At 41.2% G+C, this 20,022-nt stretch overlaps 1 protein-coding gene across 1 annotated transcript in view; it reads left to right on the plus strand.

Annotated features, from left to right (window-relative positions):
• Positions 1 to 930: 930 nt before the first annotated feature.
• Positions 931 to 20,022, plus strand: part of LOC102796667 (LHFPL tetraspan subfamily member 6 protein) — a 47,633-nt gene continuing 28,541 nt past the window's right edge. Inside the window, exons 1-2 of the mRNA XM_006796612.3 lie at positions 931 to 1,220; positions 2,099 to 2,610. Coding sequence (XP_006796675.1) covers positions 2,226 to 2,610 — 385 coding nt within the window. The 5' untranslated portion in view covers positions 931 to 1,220; positions 2,099 to 2,225. The remainder of the gene's footprint in view (positions 1,221 to 2,098; positions 2,611 to 20,022) is intronic.

The raw sequence follows: 20,022 nt of genomic DNA on the forward strand, positions 1-20,022 counted from the left end.
AGCTGCCTTCACACAACTCACAGGGAGCAAAGCTGCATTTAAATGCTACTGGCAATATTGCACTCTTTAAAATTCAAGCATGAACACGAATCAGAAATGAATAAATGAAAAAAGCAAACACAAGACATTGTTACTAATCTGAAAATGTTGAATAACCCACTTTTGCTCAACTGCACTAAGCACTTCCTTGGTTTTATGCAATTAGGATAGTGGGTAAAAACTCTGGAAAGTGGAAAAGTGCCACATGTGCTGACAATAATAGCCTAATAATAGGCTTGTACTGCTAGATAAAAAAAAAAACATAATAGTGAGACTGACATTGTAATAGGCAGTAGTGCAAATTGCATTACGAAAAAATATGTACACCATAATTCTATGAAAAAGAAGTGTGTGAAGTGTGTGATTATATATATATATATATATATATATATATATATATATATATATATATATATATATATATATATATATATATATATATATATATATATATATATATATATTGTGTGATATTCAGAGATGTGACTACAGAGTTTAGACATATGTCCAAACATATGTCTAAACTCTCCCTTAAGGATGTCCTGTGCAAATACTGACATACAATGTCAGTCAATATTGAATTAATTTACCTGAATATGAGGTTACCTAAACAAATGCAAAGCTAGATGTGGTAAAAATTTTAACATGAAAGACACTGACAGCTTTTCGTTATCTTGAGCATCCCGAAGGATTTAGTACGAGAACGTGCATCGTTTTCAAAGGGTCAGTGAATGCACCAGGAGCCTGTAGGAGCGATAGTAGCGGCGAGTCCAGCCCCTGGGTGGGGATTTGTGTGATTGATGGTCGCCTCCTGAGAGTGTTTTATGGACCCGCCCCCCTCCAGCCCTCCCTCGCTCGCTCGCTCGCTCTCTCTCTCTCTCTCCGAGGAGGAATGTGGAAACGGGAGTTAAGTCAGACTGCACCGCACATTTGTGCGCCCGCACAGGAGTAAATAATTGATCATCCTTTCAGTTACATATATTGACGAGCACGAAGTGATTCATGAGCCAATTCTGCTGTCACTTTTTGGATTTACATTCCAGGAGCGAACGCATTTCTTCTGCATTTTTCCCTCGTCTGAAGAAAAGTTTGCTTTTAGATCCAACACAGCTGGAGTCTGCAGATGGAAACAAGCTCTCAGTGCACACCGAGCGCACCTAATTTCGGAGGTCTCCCAACATGTAAGCTTTCCTCTGCTTTCCCCCTGTGTTTGCCCTGTTTTCATTCTTTTCATTCCGATAGTGTAGGCACTGCGATAATGTGTTCCTTAAGGTCACCCCTAGCAAAAAATCACTATGTTCTAGAAGTGGCGGCTCATGAAGACACTTTAACTGTGTTTCCTGTACTAAGCATCCAAATTCTACTGATTTTGTGAGTATGGGTCATAGTCAGTTACGATATAATACTGTTTGTAGCTTAAGTTTAAAGTTTATTATAGCGATTAGCACTATTTTAAATATCAAACTAAATTTGAGTTATTCTGAGTTATCCCAGTTGTTCCAATTATAGGACGTACTAATTAGCATTCACATTTACTTTCTTATTATATATATATATATATATCTTCAATGAATTCCTATATGTAATAAACAGAGAAGCCCAAGAGTAATAAGTGAGATGGAGAATAAGCCAGCCTTTAGTTCATCAAACTTGGATTAATTATTGACTAAATGAATATGATCGTGACTGTTTTTCCTCTTAGATCTTAAATCTATTTAAATCACAATTCAGAAATATGTCATTTTAGTCTACTTTAGTCTAGTCTACTAAGTTCCCAGTTTAGCTGAGGACTTTTAAAAACACATCTTACTAATTAACAATCACACAAAAGACCTGATTAGAGAATACCTGCCTGATGATGTCATAATTGAAGGTCTTTATTCCCCTGATTTTTCTCCTGTCTGTGATTCTTTTCCTCTGCTTGTGTTAGTGATCCGTTTATAAAGACCGGGGAACACATTTCTTGTTTTCAGGGTCACATGTCAAAGCCCGCAACCTGTTCACACAGATGATTTGTCTGGTCAGTGCTCAGTTTGGATGTTTCTCTTCCTCTTGACAGGAACCCGGAGTCACTGAGGAGGTGAAGGCTGCTAGTGTTAAATGCTCACTGCAAGACTTCCCACAACATAGCAACTGCTCATATAACTGCTGTTAGTTCAGTGTGAACCATTTGCAGACTGTTTACCATGGCGTCTAGTCTGACATGTACGGGTGTTATCTGGGCCCTGCTGTCCCTGCTGTGCGCTGCTGCTTCCTGTGTTGGCTTCTTCATGCCCTATTGGCTGCTGGGAATACAGATGGACAAGCCAGTGTCCTTTGGCACTTTCCGTCGCTGCTCCTACCCAGTGAGGGATGAAGAGAGCCAGACCACGGTGATGCTGGAGCAGTGTGGGAGGTACGCCTCCTTCCACGGCATCCCGAGTCTTGAATGGAGGATCTGTACTGTGGTGACAGGCGTGGGATGTGGCCTCCTCCTGCTGGTGGCGCTCACAGCTCTCATGGGCTGCTGCATCTCTGACCTCATCTCACGTACAATCGGTCGCGTGGCTGGCGGTATTCAGTTTGTTGGTGGTGAGTATTTATATGCGTGTGTGTGTGTTCGTCTGTGTGCGTTTGAGCATGCTCGTACCTGCAGCCAACTCTGAGCCCAACTCTACAATATGCTCACTGGGCTGTGACTGCTGGCATGCAAGGCAGAAGCTCTGACTGCAGTTATGAAAAGTGAACAGATCACTCATTTGTTATGGTTTGCTTTCTGTTGAAAGATGGTTTAAAGAGCCTCTGTAAACCCCTGAGATATAGATGTTTATAGAGATTATGAAGGATGTAATGCCTTTAATTAACTTCTCGTCAGATTTGGCTCAAACCCATTTGCAGGCACATCAGCGAGGAAACAAGGCAGTATAGAAATCTCAATACTTTTCTTGGGCAGCAAACCTGCATTCAGTCCAGTTAAGCTGTTACTTCCTCCCATACTCGTTGCATAGGAAATGAAAAACCATCCCCGATATCTTGATCTTAATACTTACTTAGATTTAATATAGTAAAGGTTACCCACTATCTACTCATTGCAGTTTGGAATTGAACAGATTTTTTGTAAAAATGTGGCAAAAAGTGGCAAAAACTGAAATATTAACATCATCACATGAATTCTGAGTGCCTTTTGGCCATGTACAGCTTTGGTCCAATTAGAGGAGGTGTGTGAATATGCTGAATCAATTATTGTATTGTATTGTATCTTTATTTATTTCAGACATATACAGAAAAACAAACAAACAATATGTACATATACTTGCATTTACAAATATGAATATATGTGTAAATACACACACGTATGTGCTGAGATAAAACAAAAAAGAAAATAAATAAAATAAAAAGGAGTCTAAATGACATGAAATGACAATTATTAGGTCTGAAATGGAGTAGGAAGAAGTATAACATACTTATTAATCCCTACCCCATGCTCAACATTCTATTGAATCCCACTATTCACCTAATTCCCATCATCACTTACCCCACACAATAAACAAGGAGAACATGTATAAACATAGCTACAGTGATAGATATAATTATATAATGAAAACGTGGATTTTATTATACTTTCCTTTATTTTACTATGATCACTTGTTTTCCCCGTGCTTGTTTCTGTGGAGCCAACATATGGTATCAATTTTATGTCTTCTCTTTGTAGTTTGACTTTTGAAATTATACCCACACTTTCTCTTCTGTGCCCCTAAAGTTTAATTGACACCTCCGGCATTGCTTTTTGTAAAGACAGAGTCCCGTCCTCACTGCAGCGTTGGCCCTGAAAACGTCCTGTTGTTGGCTGTTTGTTTGATTCCGCTAAGTGGACACTGTTTCGCACAGCACCAGTTTTGTTTGTTTGTGCTGTTGGTTTTGCACATGTGTACTCTCGGGACGTGAGGTCTGAGGGAAGTCTTCCACTGAAGCTGCGAGTTTCTCTGCCCTAGTTTAAGAAGCTGCGGCGTTCCAGTCCTCTCATTAGCTCAAAAACGTTTGCTCACATACTGTGGCTCACCACTCTGCTGTTTACAATCCCCACCACTTCACTTTGGCTTCAAAAAGTGATGTGACATAGAAGCAGGTTGCGGGCAGATTTGACAGAGCTGCCAGGTTTTTTCCCGAGGGATAAATCTACAGAGGGCCACCACAACATGCCATGTCCCCGTTCTAAAAAGCTTAGCTACTTAAGAACATCGGTATTAATGATGTATAATACGGAAGATGATTAAGGTGAAGGCTTGCTGCTTTATTCAGAAATGTGTACCTTTATACAAGGAAAGCTCCTTTTAAGTTCACAGCAGCCCCATACGTGGAGCCTTACAGCAAGCTGCTATTTCTGGTTATAGGATTAAAAATTCCCCGTCTGTCTTTCTTGCGATTTCTCTCTTTCATAGACTCACGAATCCAGACATGCATGAATTTCGACAGTGGGAGAGTGAAGCAAGGCAGCACGCAATACAACGAAGATCAGATCTTTTTTAACTCGAATGCTGGTGAGCCAAAGGGCAGAGATGTCTCAGAAGGGCTAATTGGAAGTGACACAACTGGGAAACTCAGTGGGCTGCACCATGTATTGTCTTTTATCGCTAACAAAGTGTTGAAATATCCAGGCAGGGAGGGGAAGTTGAGAGGGAGAGAGAGAGGACGGGAAATACCTGATGACTGAAACACCGAGCATTCACTTCTCATTAACTGAGAACCTGGCTGAGAAATAAAGATCTGCAGCAGAACAGCTGCAGAAGGTGCCGAAAAGTGTGTGATCAAATATCAGTGATTAGCCAGAGCAAGGACAGTTTGGGAAGCAGCGAAAGTGAAGTGAGCCTAATGGTCCGCTCTCTGATACCGGTGCCATTCTGATTAATGAAGAGCATCTTGCCAGAGAGACCAGGACCTCTGAGAAGGCACGAGTAAACCATCCACTTTACATCTTCCTGTAATTCATCTCCTTCTGATGAAACAGATTAGAGTTGAAAGGAATCAGTTCTTTATCCCATTAGTTGGAGAGAAAGACTTTTAACAATGGCTGTTATTGTTTCTAGTGTTGTTGTTTACCTCTTATAACAGCGTTTTATTCCCAGCTCACTACAGGCAAGGTTGTTCCAGAGCTTGTTAATTGCTAATGGCTGAGGCCCAGATTTCCTCTAGGAAACAGAGCTGGAGTCAAAGTATGAGAGCAGGAGACTGCTCTGGTTCATAAATCCTGTACTTGCACCAAACCACTGCGTTCACTGTAGCGTCTTGTCTTATACAGCGTTGGGGACTTAAACCGGCTGTGGCCCAGACGACAGATTCAAACATTAAGATTCTTGACTCGGATTTTGTTGTTGGGGATTTTGTTCCCCCCCCTGCAGAGCCTTGCCTTGTCTTTTTTGCATGCTTCAAGTGGAGCTAGACACAGCAGGAAGAAAGCTATTTTAAAGCTATGATTTAAACACCTTCTGTACCTTTTAAATGTTCTCTGCTTCCCCCATACCAAAATAAACTAACAATAAGTTGTGTTTTTATGTTTTTAATTTAATTTTGTTTGGATATTTTGTATTGTATCAATTCTTAATGACTAACAATCACAAGTCCTATGACTGGATAACTGCTCTGCCCAAGCATCAGTAAATATTGGATATAATTGATAATAGCCTGGAGCTTGTGGCTGCAACATTGGCTTTTTTTTTTTTTTTTAACAAAGTCACTCTGTATTTATATGTTGCATTGCTTACTCTGTGTGCCATTCAAAGGCAATGCAGACTGTGCGCTGAAAAACTTCAAATATGTTTAAAATCTACTGATGTCTGAAAGCACACAATCCCTGCCTCGGGCTGCCTCTCAGCCCAGATTGAAGTTGGAGGTTTCAGTCTCCGCCATGTGCTCTGAATTGGGTCCGATATCAGGATTTTGTCCAGATCTCAAAACCTTGTCTGAGACAGGCTAAGTCAAGCAGTGTGTGTGACTGGCCTTAAGGGATTAATAACCTTGTGATATACCCAGATGCCAAACTGCACCATAGCTTAAAAGCCTAAAAACCATTTTACAAAATAGGCAGGAAAACAATGCTGAGATGCCAAAGTAGAGGAAAGCAACCTATTTTTAATCACACCTGATGAAAATACTTGGCGTTATACATTTGTTCAGAAATAACAAAGGCTTGATTAGCATTGTTGTTGCTTGTAAAAGAAGAAAATACAAAATGATCTTTCCTATCATTTCTTTGTTGCTCAGTAAAGGGGAATTTGAAGAAGTGTAATTATTTTAAAGGTATTAATTCCGACATATTGTTAAGACCAAAGCATTGCAGTTTGTTGCAGTCCAAGATAATAACTGGATCTGCATTTATATGACAGAAAACTATGCCATATCTTCATTTCAAGGCACTCAATCAAATAAAAAAGTCTCTGATAAAAAAAAAACAAAAAGTGCTAAAGTGACAGTGGTAAAGCATTGTTCCAAAACATAACCTGCGATCTCTCGATATATTGCCTCGACCTGCAGAAAATGTCAGCTGGATTGAAGTCATTATAACTGCTGATAAAAATGTCAGCAGATATAGCAACTCAAGGCCAGTGGGTATAAGCTATATTTTACTGAGAGTGTGGGGAGCTGCTATGTCCTAAAATTGAAGGTGAAACAACAAGACAAACAATATAATGCATGACAGGTTCTGCTTGTCCTTTTTCAGGGACTTTCTCAGGGCAGCGTGTTTGGTGGAAATAGAGGACTTCATATGTACTGCTACAGTTTCAGAGGGGGTGCAGACCTTTGAGGTATACAATCTCCTGGGATATAAAACAAGAAATAGCTCAGCGCAGCGTTTTCACTACTATAAGGGAAAGTTGTGGTCAGCAGGGAATCTATAAAGTCTCACTTTTTTCATGAAGAACTCTTCACAGTTTGAGGGAGAAAATCCAATGCTATCACTGTGGGATGGGCTAAAAGCATTTATTATTGATTAGAGACATTTAATGTCTATTACATTAAATGTTAGCCCAGGGTTCTGACAGCTCTTTGATGAAATTAGATCAGAAAAATGTGGTTTTTCAAATGCATCACTGTTCCCTTGCTGCCCTGTGAGGTCTTCCAGACTGAGATGATAAACTTGCAATTTTATGTGACATGTTTTATCCTTTGAGTGTTTGCAAAGCTTCATTTTTTATACTTTCTGGGTTTTTTTTTATTTCTTCAAAGCAGAACTGGAGAAAGGACTAAAGCTTCAAATAGACTGAAAGTACAAACAGAATATAGCAAAAGTTGGTGAAACCTTATTAGTCCGGCTTGTTTTAGCAGAAGGACGTGCTTATGAGGGAAACCATGCGACACGTTGACTCTTGCAGCTGCAGTTTGCACAGACGTGTTGACCGTCCTGGCTGAATACTTCCCACACCAGCCTCCACTGAAGCTGCAGTTGATCTGCGATATCAAATAATTGGCCATGTTGCTTCTCCATTTCGTTTTCTGGTTGATTGGCTCTGTTTGAACCTCTGTGCCAGCCACTCTTTTTGGCCACACTGCTGTGGAATGTCGGTCAGTGAAGAATATGAAGCAGCACATCAAATGCACTCAACTCGATCTGTCTCACTCACTTTCTTGAGTAGCTCTGCCATTTCCACAGAAGTGACCCACCTGTCACATATAACATGTTAAAACGGTATCCCGCTCATGTGTTGGCGAGGCTGGATGACATTTACTACCATCTCTGTCTGCACTGCCTGTGTAGCTCAAAGGGTATATGGAGGGCATGGACATGAGTGATAAATTTAAAGACATGTAAATAAATTACAGATGGGCAGCCTTCATGGCTTTCATAATTTTGCCAAGGGCTATTTGGCACAGCCTTGTGTTGTCCTGTTTTGGAGCCATACCAGCACAGCCAGGAGCTTTGTCCTTGTGGCTGCTTTGTGAGTTCTTGCCAGCTGGATCCCACCCAGTCCCAGAATGCGTGCTTCCACTCCCCTCTCGCCACCGGCACTCATTTTCGAGAGGTTCAACAAAATGAAATCGCATCCATATGAGGGAGGCTTCAGCACGAGGGGCTCGCATTTCCCGGGAAATATTCTGTCTGGAACAGTGTCTCTTGACAGTCATGTGTAAATGGTGTCAGATCACAAGACATTTCCAGGGGAGGGGGTTGGGCAATATTTAAATATTTCCTGACATGCACTGTTATCCTTTTTACTTCCAAAGCCTATCTGTATTCCTCCCTCCTCATAGGCCTGCCAGTCTGATTTGATGATGATGGACTGCAGTGTCTCATCTGTCATGTAAGCACTGGAAACAATTAATGAGAAAGCATATGTTTAAGAGAAGGGAGCCAGGACTTTTCACTGTGGACAAGAGTCTAGTGTAATGATGTTTAGAACTGTGTCTTGCTCTTCACTGCTTATGTTTCAGGCCTCTAATGGTTATAAAGTGGAAGTCTCTACCTCTGGGTTGATTGATCACCTAAAGTAAAGACCACTCTTACGCTGTAATACGCTCATTTAGCCCGGCAGCTATTTTCACAGTGCACTGTTGCCTCAAAGCTCCACTAATACCAGCGTAAGAGTGTTTGGAGTCAAAGAGCAGTGAAATGTAGCATGTGAACTATAGGCAGTCTATTGTCTGGAGGGTTCAGGTCTGTCTTTTTCATTCACCCTCCACTCTCTGAATTTGTTTTCTGCCATTCAGTTTGGGGGTACTTCAGTATTATCTCCAGTGCTCTCAGTCTTTAACTCTCGATATCACGCCTATTTCACCTTTCCCCTATATGTGCTTTGTGTCCACCCATCTGTGTCCATCCCCTCTTTTTCTCCATCCCTTTCTCACGAGTGCCTCCTCCTACTCCTCTCAGCGGCACTGTACATTGCTGTTAGCTACAAGCATGAAAAAAATGGATTGGGCCAGTAACCGGTGACCCGAATAGTGGACCTGGTCTAAGCCAGAAAGACAGAAAGAGTGAACAAATGTTAGAAAGAAAAGAGTGAGGCAAAAAAAAAAATAAAGATAGAAAAGAGCGGAAAGCTCAGCATCAACAGGGATTTGGTTTTGTCAAACAGGAAGTCTGGGGAACTAAAGCACAGACAGAAGGGTTATTTCAGTTTATTCCTCTGTTAAGTCATTGTTTTCTCTGCTGTAGTTGCAGGCGTGCTTCATATCAGATTGTTTTTTGTCGCGGGGAACATAACTGTGTCTGCATTCGTGTCTGGCTTTGAAGCAGCTGTAATAACAGACAACTAGCAGCTTGATCGTTGAAGGGAATTGGTGATTTGGGGAAATGAATTTCCTAGCAATTAAACTATAAGTTGATTAGATGATTAGCTGAGTTGCAGGAAAAAAATCAACAACAATTTTGGTAATCAAGCAATTATCCACTGTTAATTTAGGAATTTAGCAAGTGAAATGTCAGAGATTATCCAGCCACTCACAGCTGTAGTTGTTCCTCACTGTTGCCTACACAAAACATTTCGTTTGACCCTTGCCCGCATCGACATCAATATTTCCTAACCTTTTTCTGGCATTTTATAGACTGAGTAATTTATTAATCAACACTTAGCTTAATCAGAGTGCAGTGTTCATCATAGTAGTTTAGTGTGTTAACAGCCAGAGCTGATGGAAATGCCATTAGTTACAGTATGTGGTTTTCTGGAGCTTTATCTTAATAATGGCACTTGATGATGTTACCATCCATTATTCATCCTGGGCCAAAGTGGTGGATTGACCTACCAACACTGCCTTCCTCGAGTTGTGAAACTTTGCGTCTTACTGTGTAATATTTGTTGCTTGTTGTTCTAGACCATCAAAAGTTTGTTTTCTGGGACCTTCTCCTCTGTTTTCAGAGAAAGGGCAAAGTACACAGAAAAGTAATTGTTAACACATCTCAGATCTTTGCCACTGACAACTAAAACAGTGAATACTGTATGCATGAATGGGTGAATCAGTGCTTAAACAGATGCTTCACAGATGGTAGAGACTCCACTCCTCTGTATCACTGATGACACATTGTGGAGGGCATGCATGATGTCAGCGTCCAGGTCTTTGCTCACAGTGAGCAATACTGAAGTGGCAGGCACAAAAGTAAACTCTTTTAAACAGAAACACAAATAGCAGACAATGCAAAGAGAAAAACATCAACACATACCTGGATCACCACATGCTATGTCTAATTGGAGATGAAGAGGACGAAAAGCCCACATTTGACCCGTTAGACGCTTCCGAGGGAGACCGAGGCCATGAGTTGGCTGAATAAATGAATAAGTATAGATTGTATGGATTGGCTCTCAGCCCTATGGGATAAAATAGTTTGCTCTGTATTCATACCCTGTTTTACAGTCTCAGAGGCACCATGCCTTTAACACTACAGTTAATTATACCCTGTTCTTCCAAGTGAGAGGAATGTGAGGTCAGTGCTTCTTTTGTGCTGCTGCGTAGGTCAAATAGCAGGCCGGTGAGAAAATAGAATATATGCTCAATGTATTGAGATGACTCAGCTAGGACTACTGAGAAGTGTATTTTTGCTTAAGAAAAATGTCTAAATTGTGTGTTTTCCATCAAACTGGATCTGCATTAAATTTCAAATTTGCGTATTCAAAGAGCCAATGCGAAGATTCATTTCAGAGTGAGTAATTCCCTCCTTTGACTTGTAGATGTCTCATTTAATTTGACTTAGGGAAACCAAGCGTTTCCCATTTTTTTTTATCACTGAAAGGCCAGAAATAGCATTAAACGCTGCATGGCAAGCCGGAGCCGTCCGTTTGTGGAAGAGTGTAAGCACTGTCTCTGGGTGAATTAGATCAGGGTCAGTGTACAGCTCTGGGACAGACCCTGTACTTCAGTGGGTCACTCAAACACATGTGAAGACAGGTGAAGATGACATAGAAGGCAGCTGAAGATCAGATCAGAGGAGGACAGGGGTCACCTGTGCACCATGTCACCTAATGACATGGTGACTGTAGTTGCACGTGTGAATTGGACTCTTTTTTTTTTACATTTTTTAGCATGAAAGGGTTGCTTTTTGTATGCTTTTATTTTCTGGTGGGTGCCTGTAGATAACTCTGCATGTGACTGAGTTTATTAATGTCCTGCCTGCTGAGTCCTAGGCTTGCCTCTGCTGTCTGCCTTAAGGAATGGTGGGAATTTGGGGTAAATATATTCTGCCCACTAACCGTCCCCAGTACAATTTTAAGTTGAAGGGCTTTTATTAGTTGCTTGTGCTGCACAAGAGAAAGTGTTAAAATTGGCCTAATTTCACAGTTTTCTTTATACTATCTGTGTTAAAATTCACATTTATCCAGGGATTTTTCCAATACACACTCTGCACAGAGTGTTTGTGTGTTTAGTGTTCGATATAAGTCAAATGTGCCGTGTAGGCTTTTTCTTTTCCTTTTCTTTTTTTTTTTGAAGCAGGAAAATATCACCAAAGGCACCTTGGTGTAGTAATAAGCAAAATGTCACTCCCATCATTATCATAAAATGACAACCATGTAATTGTGCCTCATGAAATTATGTCTCAGGGAAAAAGTGTGCATGCCTCAGTTTTTAAAAGGCTGACACAAGCTGAAGAATAATCTTCAATTTGTGGCTTGTGGCTGTACTTGTGTTGACTGCTGAGGCCGAGTGTTTTGGTGGAAGTAGTTTTCCTTTACTTCCCAGACTCTCATTCCAGCTGGTCAGCAGCAGTTGGGTGGGATTTTCCCATTACTTGATCTGGTTTCCACAGCAGCAGGGGGTGCAGAACCAGAGGAAAGACAGAGAGATAGGAAGAGAAGAGGGGGGAAGAGGAAAGAGAGGGTCAACATTTGTCTAAATCCCCGGAGTCTTGTAGTGGTTGGGGGTCTGCTAGATAAACAGGTTAAGTTACACCACCACCATCCAGCTTACAGTCCGTTCAGCGCTCAAAGTCTATTTTTACCCTCTTTGGGCAGATTGTTGTCAAGCCTCAACAGCTAAATGGCACCTTGTTGACTGGCCTTCAGGTGAACCTAGAAGAGAGAAAGAAATTGCAACAACAGCAAGGCATAAACAAAGCCCAGCATGAAAAAGCTTGAATTCAGGCAGTTATCCTAACCGCGAGCAGACAAAGGCTGTGAAAGCAGACTGAAATAAGAGACCCCAAACTGGGACGCCCATTCAGTTTACCATACGACATAGTGGCTGGTTGTATTTTGAGCCACTCAGTTCAAAATAAGCCTCTGAAAGCATAACACAGTGTCTCTGGAATGCACAAAGTAAGCTTCCATCTCTGAGAGAGTTTGAAGAGGCTATAAAGGGGACAGAATACTCCTCTACCCATATTTGTATATGTTTATGAAGATCAGCAGGAGGTGACCATATATAGGATTGTTGTGGAAAACAGCTCTGCAGAAGAGCCGTCTGGGGTTTGGCAGCTTTTACACAAAGTGTCACAAAGGAAAGGGTCTTATAAAAGATAAACTTGTATTGGAAGCTAAATCAAGGACTTGTTGTGACAAGTTGGGTCAGGTGCAGTGTACAAACAGCCTTGGGGTTGGTGGGGAATACTGATATTAGTCATGATACCTTATCACTTTCCTCACCTGTTATAAGAGTTGAGAACAGTGTGTCCTGCCTGTGGGCTCCACCTCCTCTGCTGCCATGTTCGTGCACTGTATTACTGTTACTCGCATCATTTCATTTTTGTTTTCACGTTCTTCTTCTTTCACCCGTGTGCATTCTTTTTGTTTGTTCTTTTATGTTGAACAAAAAGCAAGATGTCACAAAATACTTGGCTTAAAAAAATGAAAGCTGAGAGTTCTGCTCCTTTTCAAAGGGAGTTCGGGAACAAAGGTACTCTTTGACTTTGCTGTCTGCTCTAATTCTGGATCTCACCCATTCTGACTCCCCTGTGTTTTGATCCCAGGCCCAACAGCCCATCTACACCAAGGTCCACGGCAATGGCGACCTGGCTCAAGTTACGTCACAACATGAGAGAGTTTTTATGGGTTTGATTTAGAACCACGCTGGGACTGAGCCCAACATTGTCCAGCTAATGCTTGAACAAGCACACAAGTTGATGTCTCTAGCGGGAGATGGTGTGGATCAGTCGAAATGATTAACTATGTGTTATTCTCAGGCTTTATAGACTAGCCACCATAATGAAAACACCAATCTTCGGTGAATAGCTACAAGATAATGGAAACACTGACCAACATCATTTTTCTGCTTTGTGTGTGACTGTCATTTTAAATAAAGCCTCACAAGATGAAGTAATCATCTCAAAGCATTTCTAAGGATATAATTGTATCACTTTTTTTTTCTGTAAGTGTCTGGGCTATTCTATCCAACTACTTCACATTATTTTGCAAATGTTATACATATAAATTCCCAAACCAAGGGGCATAATCATTCAGTCTGCCCTAGGGCCGCCTTCCAGTTAGACGTGCCCAAAACACCTTAACCAAGAGGCATCCTAATCAGATCCTAAGAACCGAACAACCATAACTGCCTCCTTTTGATGTGGAGGAGTTGCAGCTCTGAGCTCCTCTTGAAGGACTAAGCTCTTCATGCTATCTCTAAGGGAGAGCCCAAAAACTCTGTGATGGAAACTCACTTGTATCGGTGAACTTGTTTAGTTTGGTCACTGCACAGAGCTTATGGACATAGATAGGGGTAGGAAAGTAGATTGATGGGTAACGCAACAGCTTTGCTTCTACATTCAGATCTTTTCGTATTACAACAGAGGGGTACAGCATTCTGCAACACTGCAGATGCTGCACGAAGCTGTCAGTCAATTACCCGCTCCTTTTTTTCCCTGACTCGTATGCAAGACTCAAAGATACTTGAACTCCTCCACTTGAGGCAACAACTCATTCCCTACCTAGAGTGGGCACTCCACCCTTTTGTCCTCACACATGCTAATTTTCATCTCAACTGTTTCGCACTCAGCTAGAGTTCATCGATCGAGGATATTCAAGGGTGCGTGGGAGTTTGTGCAATCAGCCAGTTTACAGGTACATGATTTTTTGGATTTTAGGGAAGTTCGGTTCAGTTTTACTCATATAGTGCCAAATCACAATAATAGTTGCCTCCATACTGGAATAGTACAGAGAAAACCTCAACAATCAGATGATCCCCAATGAGAAAATAGGAGAAGCCAGTATGGGAGAAGTATGCTCTCTCCGTTGTAATGGGCCATTTGGTCCCTGCACAAAAACAATGAGAGCTTGGTTCTCATAAATGAGATTATATATGTATGACTCATTTTCAGTGGGGTTTGGTTTGCACCAGGATTCGCCTTTGCCGCTGATTCTGTTCATAACTTGGTGCAGCCAAAGGAGGGAGAATGTCAGGCCCTCAGATGGTCTCAGCATTTCAAGGCAACTCCAGGCCTTGAAATGTAGTAGTGTATACGTAAACCTCATTACAGACTCCACACCCTGTAGTCAGTCTCTACCATTTAGTCACCATTACATGGGAAAATTGGAAGGAAACCAGAAAGCTTTTAACAAAGCGCTAAAAACAAGGGTGTCACCTGTTAAGGTGAAGCAGAATGGAGGATTTGTAATTATGGAGTGATTATATATTTGGAGCCAAGCCCTTGGGAGCTGAACCGTATTGCTCCACTGCCAGAGATATCACTCAAATCTACTTATCTCGTGCACCGCCAGCTAAGACTTGAATATTATAGAACATGTCACTATCGTGACTGTCCTGATAGTGCTACTTAATGCCAGTCCTTTGTTGGCATTCCCCTCAGGGCAGCTCCTCTTCTTGCCTCCTGTCTTTTAGCCAGACCACATAAATGCGAGAAAGCTAAAGAGATGGCTTTCTTAGTCGAGCATCTTAAATTGAATTTGGCTCGTTTACAAAGCATGCATTGGATGTGATTATTCCAGGGTAAAACTACAAAGATTAAAGACAATTCAGCAAACTGCTTGCCATCACAACATAGTTTCGGGAACTGGAAATCAGTGTTTTTTTTAATCTAACATCACTGACTTTCTTTGAGAGCTGCTCGATCAAATATTAAAATGTTCCAAAACTGTTCTGCTCAACATGTTTTAGTCTGACCAGGATGTGCTTCCCCATCTGACACTGGAAGATAACCACAGAGTAAGTGGCTGGCCAGAGTGTGGGTGGGTTTTTTTTCCACAAACAGAGCACTCAGTCATACTCATGATGGAAGCTGAATGGCTCGTCATGTGCAAAAGAGAGATAATAGGAGCCGAGAAGTCAGAGGTGCTCCGGCCTGCTGATAACACTGTGCAGACTGTCAGTCAGAGAGTAGTTGGACAAAGCGTAGGTTGTACCGTTTTGATTGCCAGCTTGATATCCGATGTTGGCTTTCAAGCTATACTGACATCTTTCTTTCTCAGTCAGCTTGTTCAGGAAAGATATGTTGCCTTAAATTGTTTTTTTCTGCCTCTATAACTGCATAACCTCTCCAAAGTGAGGCGGCACTGATGGCTATTACAGAGAAAGGTGAGTTTGACATCGGTCATTCAGTATTTACACTGAACATCAGCCACATACAGCACTAACATCAAGGTTATTCGGTAAAATAGCTGGTAAACTGACAAAGGCTGCGTGCACAAAATAGCAATAAAAGCAGAGACAGCTGTGCAGTGTACAGAGACCCTGCAATACCCCGCTGGGTTTTAGCCGGTAAATGTCCGTTATTATCTCAGCATCTTCTTCTCTAGCCACCGATGTGTCTGGTGCTCTGCAATCATTTAGCCTCCACTTTCTTGGGCAGTGTACTTGGAAATGAGCTAGACATCACTTTGCCTGGCAGTGAAAGTAAAGAAACAGCTGAAAAGCATGTGGACTCACTTGCAGCTCATCTGTGCTGGAAATGTCCTCGAGGATATGAGTAGGATTTTTATTATGTATCTTGGCAGGTGCTTCTTGTACGGTTAGAGTGACTTTTGGATTAGATTGCACACCAAGAGCTGCACCTCTTGATTGAAATCGGGTGGCTCGACATACTGCTTTGTTGAAGATGTTGTAAATTATGCAGTGGACTTTTATTTGTGTGTATTTTGATGTTGATAGAAGTGTTGGATGTGGTTCAGTTAATATAGTAAAAAAAAAAGATGCCTGATATAGTAAATACTTTTGTTTAGATTACATAATATTAATAAAATAATGCAACGACAATGTTATAACTTTATGGTCATTTTATGTCAGTGGTACAATACAAAATACAAGAACATTTAAAAGCAATGAGCTTTCATAATATTCAGACTTTCAAAAGGAAATTTGAAAAAAAAATCTAAATATCCTAAATAAATTTGAATATCAGTAATATAAACACCAGAATTATGATACTGTAATGGCCTCTCCTGAAATCATCAGAAGAACCAAACATGTTAGTCATGAGTATTGTTTAATCCTTAGTTCACCATTGTTGCTGTGTGTCTGTGGATATCTGCCTACCTCCTTCATATGGTAATACTTTGGTACAGCAAATGAAAGCACAGAAGCATTTGACTTGATAAATAACAGCAAAACATGTCTTAACATATTTTTTTTCTTTTCATTTAGCTTTGGCGCCATGAAAAAAAATGCTAAGGTGCCGCACCCAGGTCTTCTACCGGTAGTGAAAATCCTGCTGTTTACTCTGGCATCATGTTTGCTAATATGAAAACTGTTACTTGACATTTTGCTTAATTAATTAACTTAAAAACAACATAAAGGCTTTCACTGTGTACTCAATAACTAACTGACTGAACCATTAATAGGTTTTTATGGTGAATGCAGGGTTTAAAATATATATTTTAATAAGAGGGATAAGTGTAGAAACAAACAATGTGACATTACAAGGTTTCTAAAGAAATCAAGGAGCTTTTTGTTCTAAACGATTGCATTCCCATGGGTTTGAGGCTTTCGTGTGCTGGTGTTTGTCTTTCACTTCTTGACATTTCTGCACACTTTCAGCACAAAGGAAAGCTTACACTGTAGATAGTTGGCAAATATATGGTTACAGGTCGATCCTCAGCTTCTCCAAGACATTGAAAGTGAAACGCTCGAGATGAGCTGAGCACTTTTTGTTGTGCAGTCGTTGGCTGGTTTCTAACAACTGGTGCTTGGAGGTCTCCGGTGGTATGCACATTCGGCTTAAAGAAAAACGTGTATGCTAAAATACAAGCGTCAAACAACAACTGCTGTGGACCGCAAAGTAAAAAATCTGTGTGCTTTGACAAACAGATACATAAATGGGACAGAGTAACTTGGGTGTGGTTTTTATAGACTCCTTTGGGCAAAAGTTTGTGATTTCCTTCATAGAAAAAAAGAGTTTCCTTTTTGAAATCTACCCATAAAGTACCCTGGGTTTTCACAAGCATCCTCTTTCTTAGAAGGCAACAGAACATTTTAAAGTAGACAGCTTGTACAGCAGTATCAGTGGTTGAAAGGTTTTGTAGTTGTTGAGGCATAGCATTCAAACAGTCTTTCTTCCCACTGCTTATTGATGGGCCCTCAGCAGGGTGTCGCTTACTCAGGAAGACACCTGCCCTGAACCGCAGTAATCTGTAATCATGATCAAAGCTTGGATCTGCCAGCTGAAAGCTCACTAGTGTCCTAGCTCTAAGCATTGTTGTTTCGAGTTCGCCCTCCTCCCCTAAACTAGCCCTGTGGGCAGTTAAACACGGAGCTAGTGGGAATTGTGGGAAGAGAGGAGAATGGAGACTCCACCAGAAGCCCAGGCTTCTGTAGGACTTATTGATCTCTGAAAAGAGATCTTCATCCTCTCCTGAACAACAGGCACACCACTATTTGATACTTGAGGTAATTATGGAGCATTTGTTGCCTCACTGTTTACTCTCATTTGTTCTACATTGTTTCTTTCAGTGGCTTTGCAGACATCTCGCTCCGCATTCTCCACGTGTAGCATTATCTCTCTGTCACATTCAGCCATTGACCTTCCTCTTTTGTCTCTTGTCTTAAAAATCCAACAAATGATTGATCTTACAGTCTGTGCCTAGCAATTAAAGAGCCCCCCCCCCAGCCCCTCCTTACACCTTAGCTAAACATATCATCGTCTAACATGCTCCCATGGCTCAGCTCTTTGTGATAATTACCCCAGTGTTAGACCTTGAGCTTGATAAGTAACACCTAACCAAGGGCAACTTGTGTGTGCAGAGCAGGAGTGTGATTCATTGGCATGTATATGGCTGGCTATATATCTCCAGGGAAGGAGTATTGGTGGGGGTGGCGAAATGAGCAGGGGAAAATAGGCTGCTGTCACTTGAGTGGCTGCTAATGTGGTCTCTCCAATGATGATATAAAACACTTAGAAAGGCAATCTATTATTATTATTATTATTTTCTAATGGCGTAAACAGCACAAATGAAATGAAAGCTTAACATAGGTAAGGCTTTTTGTTTTGTTCAACAGCCATTACTCAAGGATATTCCATTCACACTGATATTAACCAGAGAAAATACTATCTAAAAGCTAATAGTTTTACCTAATAAATGTATTTCAGATCTTGTTTATTAAACGATCAGTTACTTGACTTGCAAGGATTAAATATACCTTTTATAATATCTTTATAAACAAAGACATAATCACACGGTAGCTGCTCCACTTTGTAGTAGAGAAACCGCTCCACTCTCTTTCCCCTCCATCCAATTGTTTTCTCCCGTGGCATGTCAAGTGCGATCCAGACCTAATCTACCAGCCCAACAGTGAGGTACCCACAGTGAGGCCCCAAGGCCCAGCACCACCGCTTCATTCGTCTTCAAGACAGGCTACAGGCGTGAGACCATCCTCACGCCTATCCTGTTGCGCTTGCATATGCAAGGGATGCTAAACCCCGGAGCCTTCATCTGGTCTCCAGGTGGTCACTGAAGCAGTGGCCTGTATCTTCCCACATGTCGGTGAGCTTTTGAAAATAAGTGAAGATTGTCCTCTCTCCCTGCGCAGAAAAGGGCCATCCCCTCCAGCTTCTTCAGAGGAAACAAGCAGGTGTGATACTGCATCACACTGAGGTGATGATAAGCGAATAGCATGGGAAATTTCACTAGCTGTGCTCTTTGTGCAGTTTCCTGTTGTCATGTTTGTCTTCTGTTTGTTTTGGAAGCTGCTCACACATCACACATAGATGTTTGCTCAAACAATGTTGAATATATATATGTATTTTTAAAAATTTCTTCCTGTATATTTCAGTCCTGCCATCACCATATTGACACGTTAGAGCAAACAATCAGTCTTCCAGTTATGCAAACACTTGCAGATGGTGCAGAAACATCCAAAGATGTTCCCCATCCGTGTTTGCTCTCCATTACACAAAGATTCTAGGAAGACAAAGAACTGTTTGCAAGTCATTTGTGTGCTTGTTTGTTTATGTTTTCTTCCACACAATGCACACTAAACTACAGTCCAATAGGTGCATTGTGTGTACTGTCACAGAATGCACCCATTGGATCGTAGCCAGAGGCTTTTACAGCCTGTTATAGCAGCACTATGTGACTCTACATCTTTAGAAAACAGCAGATAAAACATTTTGCACATTTTGCACAGTCATTTTGCACGGTTAATTTTCTTAAATTCTTAATTTTTTCTTCCTTCTCTCAACTACAAACAGCTTACCGTGAAGAATTTCCGATTTTTCTTAAAAGAAATAGAACTGAACACAGCCTTGCTGCTGTTTTTTGTTCCAACTGTGCAGAGCACAATGTTATAGTTCTTGCCTTCTGCTGAAGACAGACGGCCAGCCTTATGGTAAGTTGTTTACTCTGGCAAGTACACTCAGAAAGTCTTGCAATTGTGGCAAAATGAATGACATGTTGCCCCTGACAAAGCTGCTACAGGCCGAGCTCACTGTTTGTTCCTTTCAAGTGGAAGTCAAATACAGCTTTAGTAAACGTGATGCCTTAACAGTGAGGCAAAGGAGACAAGCTGCCTGTTTCAGCACCAGCCAGATACTGATTATCAGATTAGAATTTCCCCAGTTTGAACTTTTTTCAGCAGAAAAATAACCATGAAATGAGGCATTTGAGATAGAAGCTCATCTTTAACCGTCCCTTCCCTCAT

The sequence above is a fragment of the Neolamprologus brichardi genome, chromosome 14 (assembly GCF_056152115.1).
Source record: "Neolamprologus brichardi isolate AB-2024 chromosome 14, ASM5615211v1, whole genome shotgun sequence".
NCBI classification, from domain to species: domain Eukaryota; kingdom Metazoa; phylum Chordata; class Actinopteri; order Cichliformes; family Cichlidae; genus Neolamprologus; species Neolamprologus brichardi.